Source organism: Onychomys torridus, chromosome 5 (genome assembly GCF_903995425.1).
Source record: "Onychomys torridus chromosome 5, mOncTor1.1, whole genome shotgun sequence".
In the NCBI taxonomy this organism is placed as follows: domain Eukaryota; kingdom Metazoa; phylum Chordata; class Mammalia; order Rodentia; family Cricetidae; genus Onychomys; species Onychomys torridus.
Genome location: NC_050447.1, coordinates 115,238,887 through 115,251,622, shown reverse-complemented (window position 1 = coordinate 115,251,622; position 12,736 = coordinate 115,238,887). Strand labels below are relative to the sequence as shown.

General features: G+C 41.7%; 1 protein-coding gene across 4 annotated transcripts in view; it reads right to left on the bottom strand.

The window, feature by feature from the left end:
• Hivep1 (HIVEP zinc finger 1) overlaps positions 1–12,736 on the bottom strand; it is a 137,149-nt gene that overhangs the window by 86,203 nt on the left and 38,210 nt on the right. The window contains exon 1 of one of the 4 annotated variants that reach the window (XM_036186986.1): positions 263–359. The exons of the other annotated variants lie outside the window; for them this stretch is intronic. Within the exon in view, the coding sequence (XP_036042879.1) occupies positions 263–269 (7 nt within the window). The 5' untranslated portion in view covers positions 270–359. Of the gene's footprint in view, positions 1–262; positions 360–12,736 lie in introns of those variants that run through there. 4 annotated transcript variants of the gene reach the window in all.

Below are 12,736 nucleotides of genomic sequence, written 5' to 3'. Positions count from 1 at the left end.
ATTTATATGTCTTGCTTAAAGATGATATCTAGACGCAAACAAGCCAGGTGAAGTTAACTAGTTTCTTAGTATAAACAGTGTTCACATTTGGTTTAACTGTTTAAACTCTTCATCAACTCGAATCAAGTGGAGGAAATCACATCAAAGGGTGGGAACACACAACACCACAAGCTTCTCCGTTCACATAACAAACCTCAGGCAGTCACGCGCGCACGCACACACACACACATCACACCCAGGAGTATGTGCACAGTCACATTACCAGCCATGGCAGGTCAGCCATCCTCATTATCTGTGTGCTGGCACACCTGAGCTCCCAGCCCCTTCACGTCACACTCAGAGGCAGCTCTGCTGCTCACTGGCTGGCAGGCTGCGGTCCTGGGAGCCCTCCCCCACTACCTCTCCATGGCAACCGCAGCCACAGAGAAGCCAGTCCACCTCTTACGCAAATGAAAGGAGGCCACAAATGTCAGCAGTCATAACAGCCTGCTTTCCCTCCAGACTTCATTTCCTTCTTAAAGAAACAGCTGTGCATTCCTCGTTCTGTGTTCCAGAACATCCTTCTGAACTTAGGAAAATCAGAGTAAAAACTCCATTTGTTTGACCACTTATATAACCTGATAGAAGATCCAAAGAAAATTGCAATTTGCTGAGTCCCAATTCCCAATCCAGTGTCTCAGCAAGACCCTTTATATCTGGGTTTCTAGATAAGAGTCCTTTAAGAGTTTAGCTAGTGTGCAATTTAGCTACAGAGATGGAGACAAGAGGCCTTGCCCATCCATTATAACGATCCCAAACCAACCGTATCCAATATACACTGCCTCCTTTGGAGACTGACATTTATTTAGAAAAATCACGTTATTGTTAATTGCTTTTTGAAACAACCAGTCAATTATCTAGTCAGAATCCCCCAGGAATCACAGAATGATCAGAAACCCCTTTAGCTGTTAACACTTTGTATTTAAACTGTTTCAAGTTTATTTCCTGAATACATAGTTAAAGAGGCAACATCGGTGCCCACTTTGTATGGCTATAGAGATCATAGTGACAGGGTCCTCATCTATAGTATCATAGTAATAACTGACCGGTATTAATGGTCACATCAGAATATGTTTTACAATTGCTTTAGAGCAAAAGATATAGCAAAAATTAAGGTCTTGGGGAAGGATCTGGGAGGACTTGGGGGAGGAGAAGAATATAATCAAAATATATTTAAGTTAAAAATTGTTTCAAATAATAAATATATAATAAAAAGAATGTTTGAATCCACATATTGTAACAAAAATACCTATTTCCTGTACACTGTTATTAAATATTGGGTTGTCTCAAAGACAACAGAATAGTTAACTGAAATACACACACACACACACACACACACACACACACACACACACACACACCCCTACATACATCCATACACACAAAAAAATTACAAAAATGAAATAGGAAGAAAAACTTTCATTTAATTATTCCACAAGCATTTAATAAGTCCTATTAATGTGCTGGGCACTCTGATGCTTGGAGACAGACAAGAATGTCACTTGGAGCCATGGAAGCTGTCTTTCAACAGCTAAACCCAGCCTGGCCTACCAGCATTCCAGAGGATACCTGGAGTGACCAGAGGTGTCAGACCAGACAGACTCAAGAGATCCAGAGCAAAGTGTGAATGCAGGAAATGGAACAGGATGCGTGGGAAAGCAAAGGAAAGGAAGCCAGTACTTCTAAAGTTCAAGTTCAAAGCAGGACACATGAGTGGCAAAGGGATCGATCAGCATGATGAGAGAATAGAGACCTTTACCCTGAGTTCAGAGCAAGTGTATATGAGTTCAGGTGACACAGGGACACAATCCGATCAAAACCCATGGAAATTATTGCCTGTTTTGCTTCTAATATCCCCACTCCCACCACATGCTCCCCCAAAAGTAAGACTGAAAATCAGAATGTTTGTGTAATTTAAACAGCTGCTAGCTGCATAGTGAGTGTGAGCTACTAAATGTACACATACCTGCATGCATACAGGGAAGCTCTTCCTTTTCAAGCTAACAAGGCCACTCAATGTGGCCTGTGTTACTCACTAGTCCCAGCAGCAGCCATCTCACAGAGCTGGAGGAAACTGCCCTGCATGCCCAGCCTGTAGTCACAGGCCTAGAGTACATGGATTATCCAGCTCCCACCCAACGGCTCTATTCCCAGAACTCAATACCCCAAACAAGGTATTTGTTCATATATGATCTTACAGGCTAGATTTGAAAGGCAAAAGCTAGGTTTTATTCATTTTCATAACCCTACCATCAGAAATGCAACAAAAAAATCCTTTCTAAATGAATGTTTTGTGTCCTTTCTTTTAATTATAAGGTCAATAATTCTAAGATTTTTATTTATGAGTCAACTTCAAAAGAGACAGGTAACTTAGAAGTGGCAACATATCATCTGCTTTTAACTTTACCAATTTCTCTAAGCTCTAGCTGGGTGAACGCTATTTTAAGAAAGCTATGTCTTTAGTATTCCCACTAAGTACTACATTCAAATGCTAATACAGATAAATTGTACACATTTTTCAAGTCTCCAGCAGTACTGACACTGGCCTGTGCTCTCAGGTCAGAGCCCTGTCATTACAGCGCCATTTTTAATTGACAATGGCCTATTTTGAATCTCTGCATATGGTCCTCCAAGCACGAAGGCCAAGTTCCAAACAAATGTAAGTTGTCTGACTTCCTAGATGTCTTCCCACTCGCACACATGACAGAGACAGGACAATTCAACATGCTGGCTTTAGGGATTTATAAACTTTAAATTTACCACTTACCACAGCTTACTACTGATTGTCATGAAGGGTCCTAAAGAAATAGAGATTCTCTTCCTGTTCTTCCTTTCCCCAAAACTAACATTTCTATCCATCATTCAAATCCACTCAGAAACAGTTATATTACCAAATACTCAATAGAGAAGAATCCCAAACAACCCTGAGCACATCGGGAAATGCTACTAGTCAGTCACGTGGCACAGAGTGTCCAGGCTGGGGACTTCCTGCCTGCAAGTCTTTGATCACAGAAAGGGGAAGAAACTTGAGATACCCTCAAGACCTTTCGCATTGGATGGTGGGCCATGCATGAGCAGCAAGGCCATCTTCTGACCAGACTGTGGAGGAGGACAAGAGTGAGACTTGATTTTCATTCAGTGGACAGACAATTGGCTCAAGCATAATGCTCTCTCTTCAGCAAAGAACCTGTCTTCCAAGTGACAGGAGCTCTGCTGATGTGGGAAAAATATCAATAATAAAAACTACATACAATTAATATTTTATATCTATTTGTATTGCATTCGTTATAAAAACAGCTACATTCGTGGACTTACTTAAAATATAATGATTAAAATATCACTGCTGCATCAATCTCAAAGAATGTAAGAATGGCTTAACATGAGAAAACTATACTTTCACAATATACACTCACAGCACAGAGAGTGCAAAGCAAACAATGATACGAAATCCCAACCTATTCATGGCCAAACAGATCATTTCCAAAACTACAAAAAGAATATCCCCAAGACATGAACTGTACTCATGGCATAACTGTGAGCTATGAGAGTATCCCCATTAAAGTCAGTATTTTAAACGCACAGGCTGAGTATTGTAGATCCAGGAATCAGAAATTCACCAAATATGAATCTTATGAATAATTTTACTTTTCAGAATAGTCTCAGATTGACAGCAAAATTCATTTGGAAAATAGAGAGTTTTTCTTATACACCCCCATCCTACAAGCATAACTTCCTCCACTGTCAACATCTAGACATTCAGCACCACACCACAGAGGATCACCTGACAAAGAACCTAAACTAAAGTGTCACATCACCAAAGCCAGAATTAACACTCCATTCTTTCCTGGTGTCCATTCCGAGTATTATGACAAAGGTTCTATACACCAGCACTTAGGCAGCACTGGTACCCATCATACAGAACAGTTTCACCACCTAACATCCTCTGAACCCCACCCATGTATCTCTCCCTCTCCACAACCTGATGTGTTTATTGTCTCCACAGGTTATCTGTTCCAAAATGCCACATAGCTGGATTCACACAGTATGTAGCTATTCCAAGTTGGCATCTTCCACTCAGCAAAATGCATTCAAATTTCTTCATTTTTTTTCCCCTCGCAAATAAGAATACATTTTATTTTGATCAACTCCACCCTTCACTACCACCCTCCAAGTCCTGGATCCTACTCTCCTACCTTCATTCCTCTTTGAAAAGCGTATGCGTGTGCATGTGTGCATGCTCCCGAATATGTGTGTGTGTGTGTGTGTGTGTGTGTGCACATGCCTGTGTGTGTGCATGTAAAATATATGGAATCCAATTAATGTTGTCTGTAGGCACATGGGAGTAGAGCTTTCTACTATAGCATGGGCAACACATCCCTGAAACTGCTCTAAGGTTTAATCTAATCTCCCAGAATGACGCTATCTTAACCTTACACATGGCTTCAGCAATCAGATGTGTAAGAAAGGGCTCATTTACCCACAACGGCTCCACAGTGCAGTACAAGGAAGCATGGTTCCCATTCATATCTCACTGTGCCCACTTACAAACAGGAGTGACTTAGAGGATGCTTGTCTTGTCTTGGACTTTATGGACTAAACACATTGATTTCGGTCATTTGGCTTATTTTTGGATAACTTGTTTTGTAAGCACAGAAAGGTCTTATAATTATCACAGTAAAATCTCCTGCCTCAAAACTAGGATGCTGACAGAAATAACTCAATTTATACTCTGAAATTTAATAGCTTTAAAATAAAATAGTCCAGTCCAGAAATCAAATATTCAAACAAAAGAATTAGTGTTCTTCATACTACATGTTTAATTTGTTCTTCATTTTATTAGTTGGTGTGTGTGTGTGTGTGTGTGTGTGTGTGTGTGTGTGTGTGTGTGGTGTGTATGAGTGCTTTGCCTATATGCATGTCTATGCACCATATGCATGCAGTGCCAGTGGAGGCCAGAAGAGGGTGAGATTTCTTAGGACTAGAGTTACAGATGGTTGTGAGCCACCATGTGGGTACTGGGAATAGAACTTAGGTCCTCTGGAAGAGCAGCCAGTATTTTTAACCTCTGAGCCATCTCTACAGCCCTCCACACTACATGGTTTTTTTTTTGTTGTTTTTTTGTTTTTTGTTTTTTTTGTTTTATTAATATGTTCCATGCTGTGTCTTTTTATTTGAGGCAACTCTTTGGATACAACACTCAGATTTTCTACTTTAATTAGAAACAACAATCCCAGCACTTCAAGGCTGAGACAGGAGGGCAGTTAGTTCTAAACCTCCTGGGGCTATACAGAGAGATGGTGCTATTTATAAATATATAAATGAAGGAATGATAGAATTTACTATCAAAGAACTAATTTTTGGTGTGTGGGGGTATATGTATACATTGTGTGTCTTCGCACTGGAGGCCAGAGATAACATATCTTCCTCTATAGCTCTCCATCTTATCTTCTGAGACAAGGTTTCTCTCACAGAACCAGGTGCTCATCAATTGACAGACTGACTAGTCAATGGGCTCCAGGGATCAGCCTGATTGCCTACCCACCATACCTAGCTCTTCTGCATGGGTGCTAGGTCTTTATACTTGCCAGACAGGAATGTTACCAACTGAGCCATCTCTCTAGCCCAAAAGCAATTACTCTAATTATAGTTTTTTCCCCTGTTCTTTCCAGATTTATCAAATAGATATCCAATAGCACACGGTAACATTGGTTATCAGTGTTCTTTGTATGATTCTATAATCATTTCTATAATTATCAAATATTATACCATCCTAGGAGGCAGCAAGCACTGCAGAAATTCCCATCCTGCCCTAACAGCAGCCCCAACACAGAGACAAGACCATGAAAAAGTGACTGAAATGTGAAGACCGAGGCTGGTAAGGACGGTGTTTACCTAGAGCTGCAGCCAGCACTACAGTACCCACCTAGAACGCACAAGGCCCCGGGTTCCACACCCAGCTCTGCAAAGGGAAAACAGACATGTTCCTAAATTTGGTATTTAAAATGATATCTTTTCCTTGTAACTATTGCAAGATCAAAATAAAATGAAATAATCTTGAATGAGGTCCTCAAAGGAAATGTTCAGACTCTGTGGAGACTGATCGCGGGATCATGTGTGCATGTTCTACCATGGAATCACATCCCAGCCCCAAATGCTCAAACAGCTAATAAAGAAGAAAAGTGTGGTATTTTTCTTAATTGAAAAATGCATTTCAGTAAGTCATACTAGTTAACTAGAAAAGAGAAAAAAAATGACAATGTTTCCACAGTACCAAGTAGACACAACAGAAGCCATCTAGTCACACAGCCAATTACAACAGCCACGGGCCAGCACAGTGCAGTCATTGTTGTGGCACTGACAATACTAGTCACCAGTCAGATGCAGGGAGCACTAGAAAGATACTTGCTGCCCCACGTCAGCTGTGCTGTACATTTTACACATTTACACTCATACAAGTATGTGTAAATGTTCATGTCTAGATGTCCATGTATCTATATGAACACACATACATTTTACACATTTACACTCATACAAATATGTATAAATGTTCATGTCTAGATGTCCATGTATCTATATGAACACACATACATTTTACACATTTACACTCATACAAGTATGTGTAAATGTTTATGTTTAATGTAGCTATATGAACACACATACATAAACTACAATCACTAGCAGTTACTTCTGTGTGATACAGTTATGAAAGACTATAATTCTCTCAGTATATGATCATCCAATTCTTCTTCAATGAGCACAGACTGATGAACTTCTACGTCCACCCATGGGAGAAAAGGACAGTATACTGTTCTTCTTCCTAAAGCATGGACCCTCGTATCAAGCTAGTTAGTTACAGGGTCCTCGGGCAAATGACTGGACCAAGAGTAACACTACAGAATACTTCAAATTGTCACCCAAACTGACAGATTAAAGTAAGTGAATTCAGAGTAGGCACTTTTTATATACTGCTGAGAGCTGTGAGCTATGGGAGCACAAAGGCCATTAGCTTTCAAGTGTAGTTATCTCTACTTGAAACGGGGAAAGGCAAGATGACCCCATTTTTCTGGTACTAACCAATAGGAGCTCACATTTCAGCATGGAAGTCAATGAAAATGTACACCTCCTTATTGTTCTAGTGAGAATCTTGATCAGGGGAAAAATAATATTGCTTTTAAACAGGCAACAAGCACTGTGCTGATATCAAGATGTTCATCTGACTCACATCTGTGCTGAAGCTCAAAGCCACAGCCACCAGCACGGCTTCCCTCCTACATTCCCATGGCCTTCCTCACTGCAGGAGAGCTCATGGGGCCTTTTCTCTCCAGACATACACCAGCTGGAGGAAGTACTACCTTCAGCCACAGCACCTTACTGCCACCTGCCTTCAGTCACAACCTGGTTCTGCCCTCTCTAAGCTCCAGGGAACCCCATCACTCCAGGAGCCCAGGCTCCGGGCTTTTTGCTCTTCTGTTGGTCTCCTGCCTCAGGAGACAGGTGGCACTTTCTATGCTTGGTCAGCACTCAGCACTTGGTGGACTCGCTGGACTTCTCTTCCCATGATCCTCTTTTTCTCACTGTTTGCATCTATCTGCTGCTGCTGCTCTGACCTTTCACAAACCCGGTAACAGGAAACCCAACTAGAAACTGGCACTTAGAATTCAATTTTTAAAGAATGAGTACAATTTGGCAAGACAGAGCACAAACACACCTCTGCATGCAGCACATTAGGAGACCAGTCACTATCTACCTTGCCTCTCATACACTTTGTTCTGAAACACCAGATACTAGAGAACTAGGTCACTGGCAACACTGCCTGCCTTCTCCACCTCAAAGGAGAATGGGTTACAGCAGCTGCACTGAAACTCTCTCATCTGGGGAAAGTAACTGCACAGTGGGTGATGGAGGAACGGCTCAGCGGTTAGGAGCATGGACTGTCTTACAGAAGACCAACGTTGGTTCCTAGCGCCCATGTCAAGTGGCTCACAAACATCTGAAACTCCAGCTCCAGGGGCATCTGATACCTCTGGTCTCCCTGGGTGCATGGGTGGACAGTCATGCTCATGACACACACACACACACACGCACACACACACACACGCACACGCACACACACACACACACGCACACACACACACACACAGAGTTAAAAATGAAATAAACCTCTAAAGCTGTGAAATACAAAGGCATTTAGTCCAGCTATAGGAAGTGAACAGCTTTTCTAATAAGGAAAACTATATTTTTCTTTAAAAACAATGTGGTGATGAGATCTTTACCTCACCCTACAAGATCAAGTTTTCTGAGCCCAGGTCTTCTCGGGGCAATGTTCCCAGCTATTTGAGCACCAAAGGCTACAGCACAGCACTGGCTGCTACTAGGGCAGAAATGGTCACCGAGTGACTCTACTGGGAGGAATCCCTTGTGCTGAACTTCGAGACAAGAGGAGTGAGCTAGCTGAGGCGACATAGTCCAGTGGGCATGACAAGGGTGTGTACCAGGATAATCTGGGATCATTTCTGGTTCTTGACAAACAAAGGTATCTTAGTTAGGTATGTTTCAAAAGTGGTTTTGATTCCTGAGATAACTGATGTGTCACAGGAGACACACAATGAATATCAGCACCTGCCAGTATCTTCAGAAATGTTAACTTTTAAAAACTGATCAAATAATATCACACACACACAGATATAAGATAACTGTACTTACTTCATATACAATGGGCATCTTATAAAAAGATGCTCATGTTTTAAAGATTGAAACCCTCAATGGTGACAAGGTACCACACAAAGCCACCTGAGGACCTTTCTTTACACACTTCTCATGTTTTCCAGAAGCTGCATGTCATTTCTTAAGTATGTGTCTGCAGCGAGTAACATAAACTAAGGAACACACTCTTTTATCTCCATGGATAAACCCCAGTTCTGGTTCCACCTGAAAGACATTTCTTTATTCATCCCAAGATATGCACAAACCAGAGTCAGCAATTTCCAAACCCTGCTCTCAGCCTAGAGGCCTGCTTGGGCTGACGGAGCACCACCAGCTCTAGCAAAGCACCTTCTCGTTTGGAAAGTCCCCACACAGGGCTTGAACTCATTTTGAAACCAGAGACAGCACTTCCTCCTATCACTCATCTGGGCCAGCATATACGAAAGAGGAGTTTTTCAGAAAGCCACAGGGTTCTCTCCTAGGACAGCTGCAGTACAATTGCAGGCAGGTGTAAGTATGGGAGGGAGGAGGGGCTGGGAAGCAGCTACCAAGGGCTTACAAACGTTAAAGGTAATAACAAAGGCTCCCATCCCTCTTCACAATGTTAGCAATATCCAGTCATGTCCCTCCCTTTCCCACAATTCCTCACTGCCTAGAGAGAAAGGGCAGCTTGAGTGTGCACTCTGGCACACAAGTGTAGCTAGAGGAAATGGGAAACACACATTCATGGAGAAAGACACACAGGCACCCCAGTTATATTTACCTATAAACATAGCATGTCTGTTTGTATATACATATACATATACATATATTCACAAAGTAAAGACAAAAATTAAAAAAAAAAAAAAAAAAGCCAGATGTGGATTTACAACATGGGCAATCCCAACACTTTTAAAGGTGAGGCAGGTGGATCACAAATGTGAGTCAGTTCCAGGCTAGGTTAGGCTATGGAGTGTAACCTTTCTTCTAAAAAAATAAGAAAGAAAATAAGCCATAAATTTGAAGTGAACACTTACTGGAGGAGAGAAACCAAAGACAGAAGCTAGCTTCTTTAGCAGTATTTTGTTTTCTAGATTATACTTTGGAACCACACAAGTATCTCAAAGAATTATAAAATAGGAATTTAAAATGATTTCTTTAAAAAAAAGAAAAAAACATCATTATGTGTTAAACTGTAACAAACAGAAGGAGGGGCAGGTAACAGGAGAATATTAAAATATATTAGTGAGTCAGCTCATCATTCCAGGCCTCATTAGGAACAAACTGTTTTTTGGAGAAAAAGATCCAGCTATAAGATCAGAAGTTGGGGGAGGAGATGGGTGGTAGAGGTAGACAGGACCCAAACAAGCATAAAAACAACAGCAATCAGGAGCAATGCACCCAGCAGCCTGGCTGCCAGCTCCACAGTCAGCTCTACTCTTCCCGATGTCCATGTGTGGCAGACTTCAAAGCCCTACTCATTCACAAGCGAGAGCATCAGTGCTTAGCATGTAGCATGCAGACAGTGGGTGAAAGGTGAAATCTGAAGCCTCACCATGGTTTGCTCTTTCTAGGGTAGTAGATGAAGAACACCTTGGCTTTCAGCAGGTAGTGTGGTCCATGGAAGGAAGGACAGGCTGAGTCCCAGGCTGAGCCTACTGACACAGAGTCTACTAAGCCCAGCAAACTCAGGTTCAAGCACTCTTGTGGTGAAAACCTTTTGACTTTTCTCCCAAATTTAATGTTACAAACCAATTCATCAAATTCCAACTCTATAAGCGACATCTATATGAAGCAAAATGTCACAAAAGAAACAATCCCTCTGCAAAGTAAAAATTACTGAAGTCCCAAATAATGCATTCTAGAAAAATAAAGCTTATTTACTAACACAACTCAACTTTGCCAGGGAAAAATAAGTTTCTTAGTTAGGAATCCACTAATTGAATATCTGTAAATAACTTCAACTTCCTTATAAATCATCCATTTACCTTTCCTTTTCTACCTACCCATAAAAAGCATGCATCATCAGAGGCAGAGACAGAAGCATTCAGGACATGAGATTTCAAAAATGAAATCATTCATTCAAACAAGCAAAGGGTTGTGGCAGAATTAGCATCAGGAGGAGCTATGACAGAAAGCTCAAAACTCCACACTCTTACCCCGAGCTCTGAAACACCCAGTGGCCAAAGCTGAACCAGAGTAAGAGCTGATGTGGGGGTGCACACGATGATCCATTTCAGAGAATGAGAAGAAGGCTGGATGCCAACATGAGGTGTGGACCAGCATGACTTTTCAACTTAAAGAGAAGCAAGGACCCCCATGATACATTCATTAAATTTCTACATTCTAAAAAGATCTCTACATTTCAACACCTGATTCGGTAGTACTCATGTTATTGAATACCCTGAAACTAAAATAGATATGATGACCATAACTGGGCTGAGAGAATAAATCACCTCCCACATACACACCTACACCTTCACTCACAGCTACCCTGCTCCTCTGGATACCTAGAGCTGGTGAGACTACAGTCTAAAGCTGCACAACACAATGAACAGTTTCTACATTTTACATTACTAACACACATTAAAATGTACCGAGCAGCCAACATGCTCACCAGTATCACACTCAAAATTCATCTCTTCTCAATCCTAAACGATCCTGTGACCCCTAAGAGACAAGGTCCTTTATTTAAGCTCAGTTTCCTCTCTTTATCTAAAAGATCAGCTCAAGAGACTTCCAGAATACGCTGTGTTCATGAACACCACTGAGGGGTCTCCCATAGTCAGCCTCATACTCTGCTATGGCCCATTTGCTCTATCCTGGAATCCCCTGGTTCCTAAAACTCAAGATGTTCAAAGAAGGCTGAAGAATTGAATAAATTGGAGACACCTAGCTAAGGGGAAGTCTAGAAGTATCTATGGGCAAAACAATGTTAGAGTAATTGTTCCAAACTGTGTAGCTGCAGCCTAACTGCTAAACACTGGGAGATGGGAGTCAAGCACAGGGTTATTTAATATCTCTGGGTCGGTCCAGAACTAGATGCTGCTCAGGCCACTGCTGGAAGTGGACACATGCTGTGAGCCCCACTCCAAACTGATGGGGAAACTGATGGTGTTTGCTGAGTAACAGTTCAGCCCTTGTGGCTGCCGGCACTGGAACAAGTTAACAGGCTACCGAGGATCCTTCTAAATCTATTTCCCAGCACACTGAGGACTGCCAGATCAGCACCTGTGACAGCACCCATCCTGGAGCTTGTCATAAAGCATTCAGTTGCATCAGTTTCTTCCATGTCCCCAAGGATGCCTTCCAAGAAACACTATTACCTGCTGGTAAAGTGCAACCTCCTGAGTCCTCTAACCAGGGCCTGGCAAAGTGCCTCCCACTGATAAAAACCATGCAGCCCTTCTGTATGCTAGCCTGTAGCTATAAAGATCTCACTTCAACACCTAAAATTAAAATTTACAACCTACACTTTGTAGGCATTCCAAATTGTGTCATTCTTACTGATTTATAAATTATGGCTAAAAGTCTTTGAATGTATGTCCGCAGCTTACATAGTGCAGCAGCAAGAAGTGTAGGCTACGGAGACCAGACAGCAAGAATGCTAACTCTGTCCCTGCTCTGACAGACCGACCAGCCACCGGATGGTTTTTGAAGGATTAAAAGAGAAGGGAAAAAAATAAGCCTCCAAAATGAGGACTGACCCCCTGTGAGAGGTTCCCTCTCTGCCTACCACTAGGGAGGGATGCTTCACAAAAGATACTCAACATTCATCCAAAAGTCACATTCCTTCATAAAAAGAAATTTCAAGGACTAAAACCACAGATTACTTGCTCGATTTCAAAGAGGTAAATACAGAAGGCAACTATAAGTCAGGCCTCCCCGCATTTGGAAATATGACTACACTTTTATTCGGCATGGTGGCTCCACCACAGTTGTGGTAGAAGAGCATTTTAATAGGCATGCACTGTTGAAATGATAATGTTTTAATTGTTCATAAATTAGGTTTGAG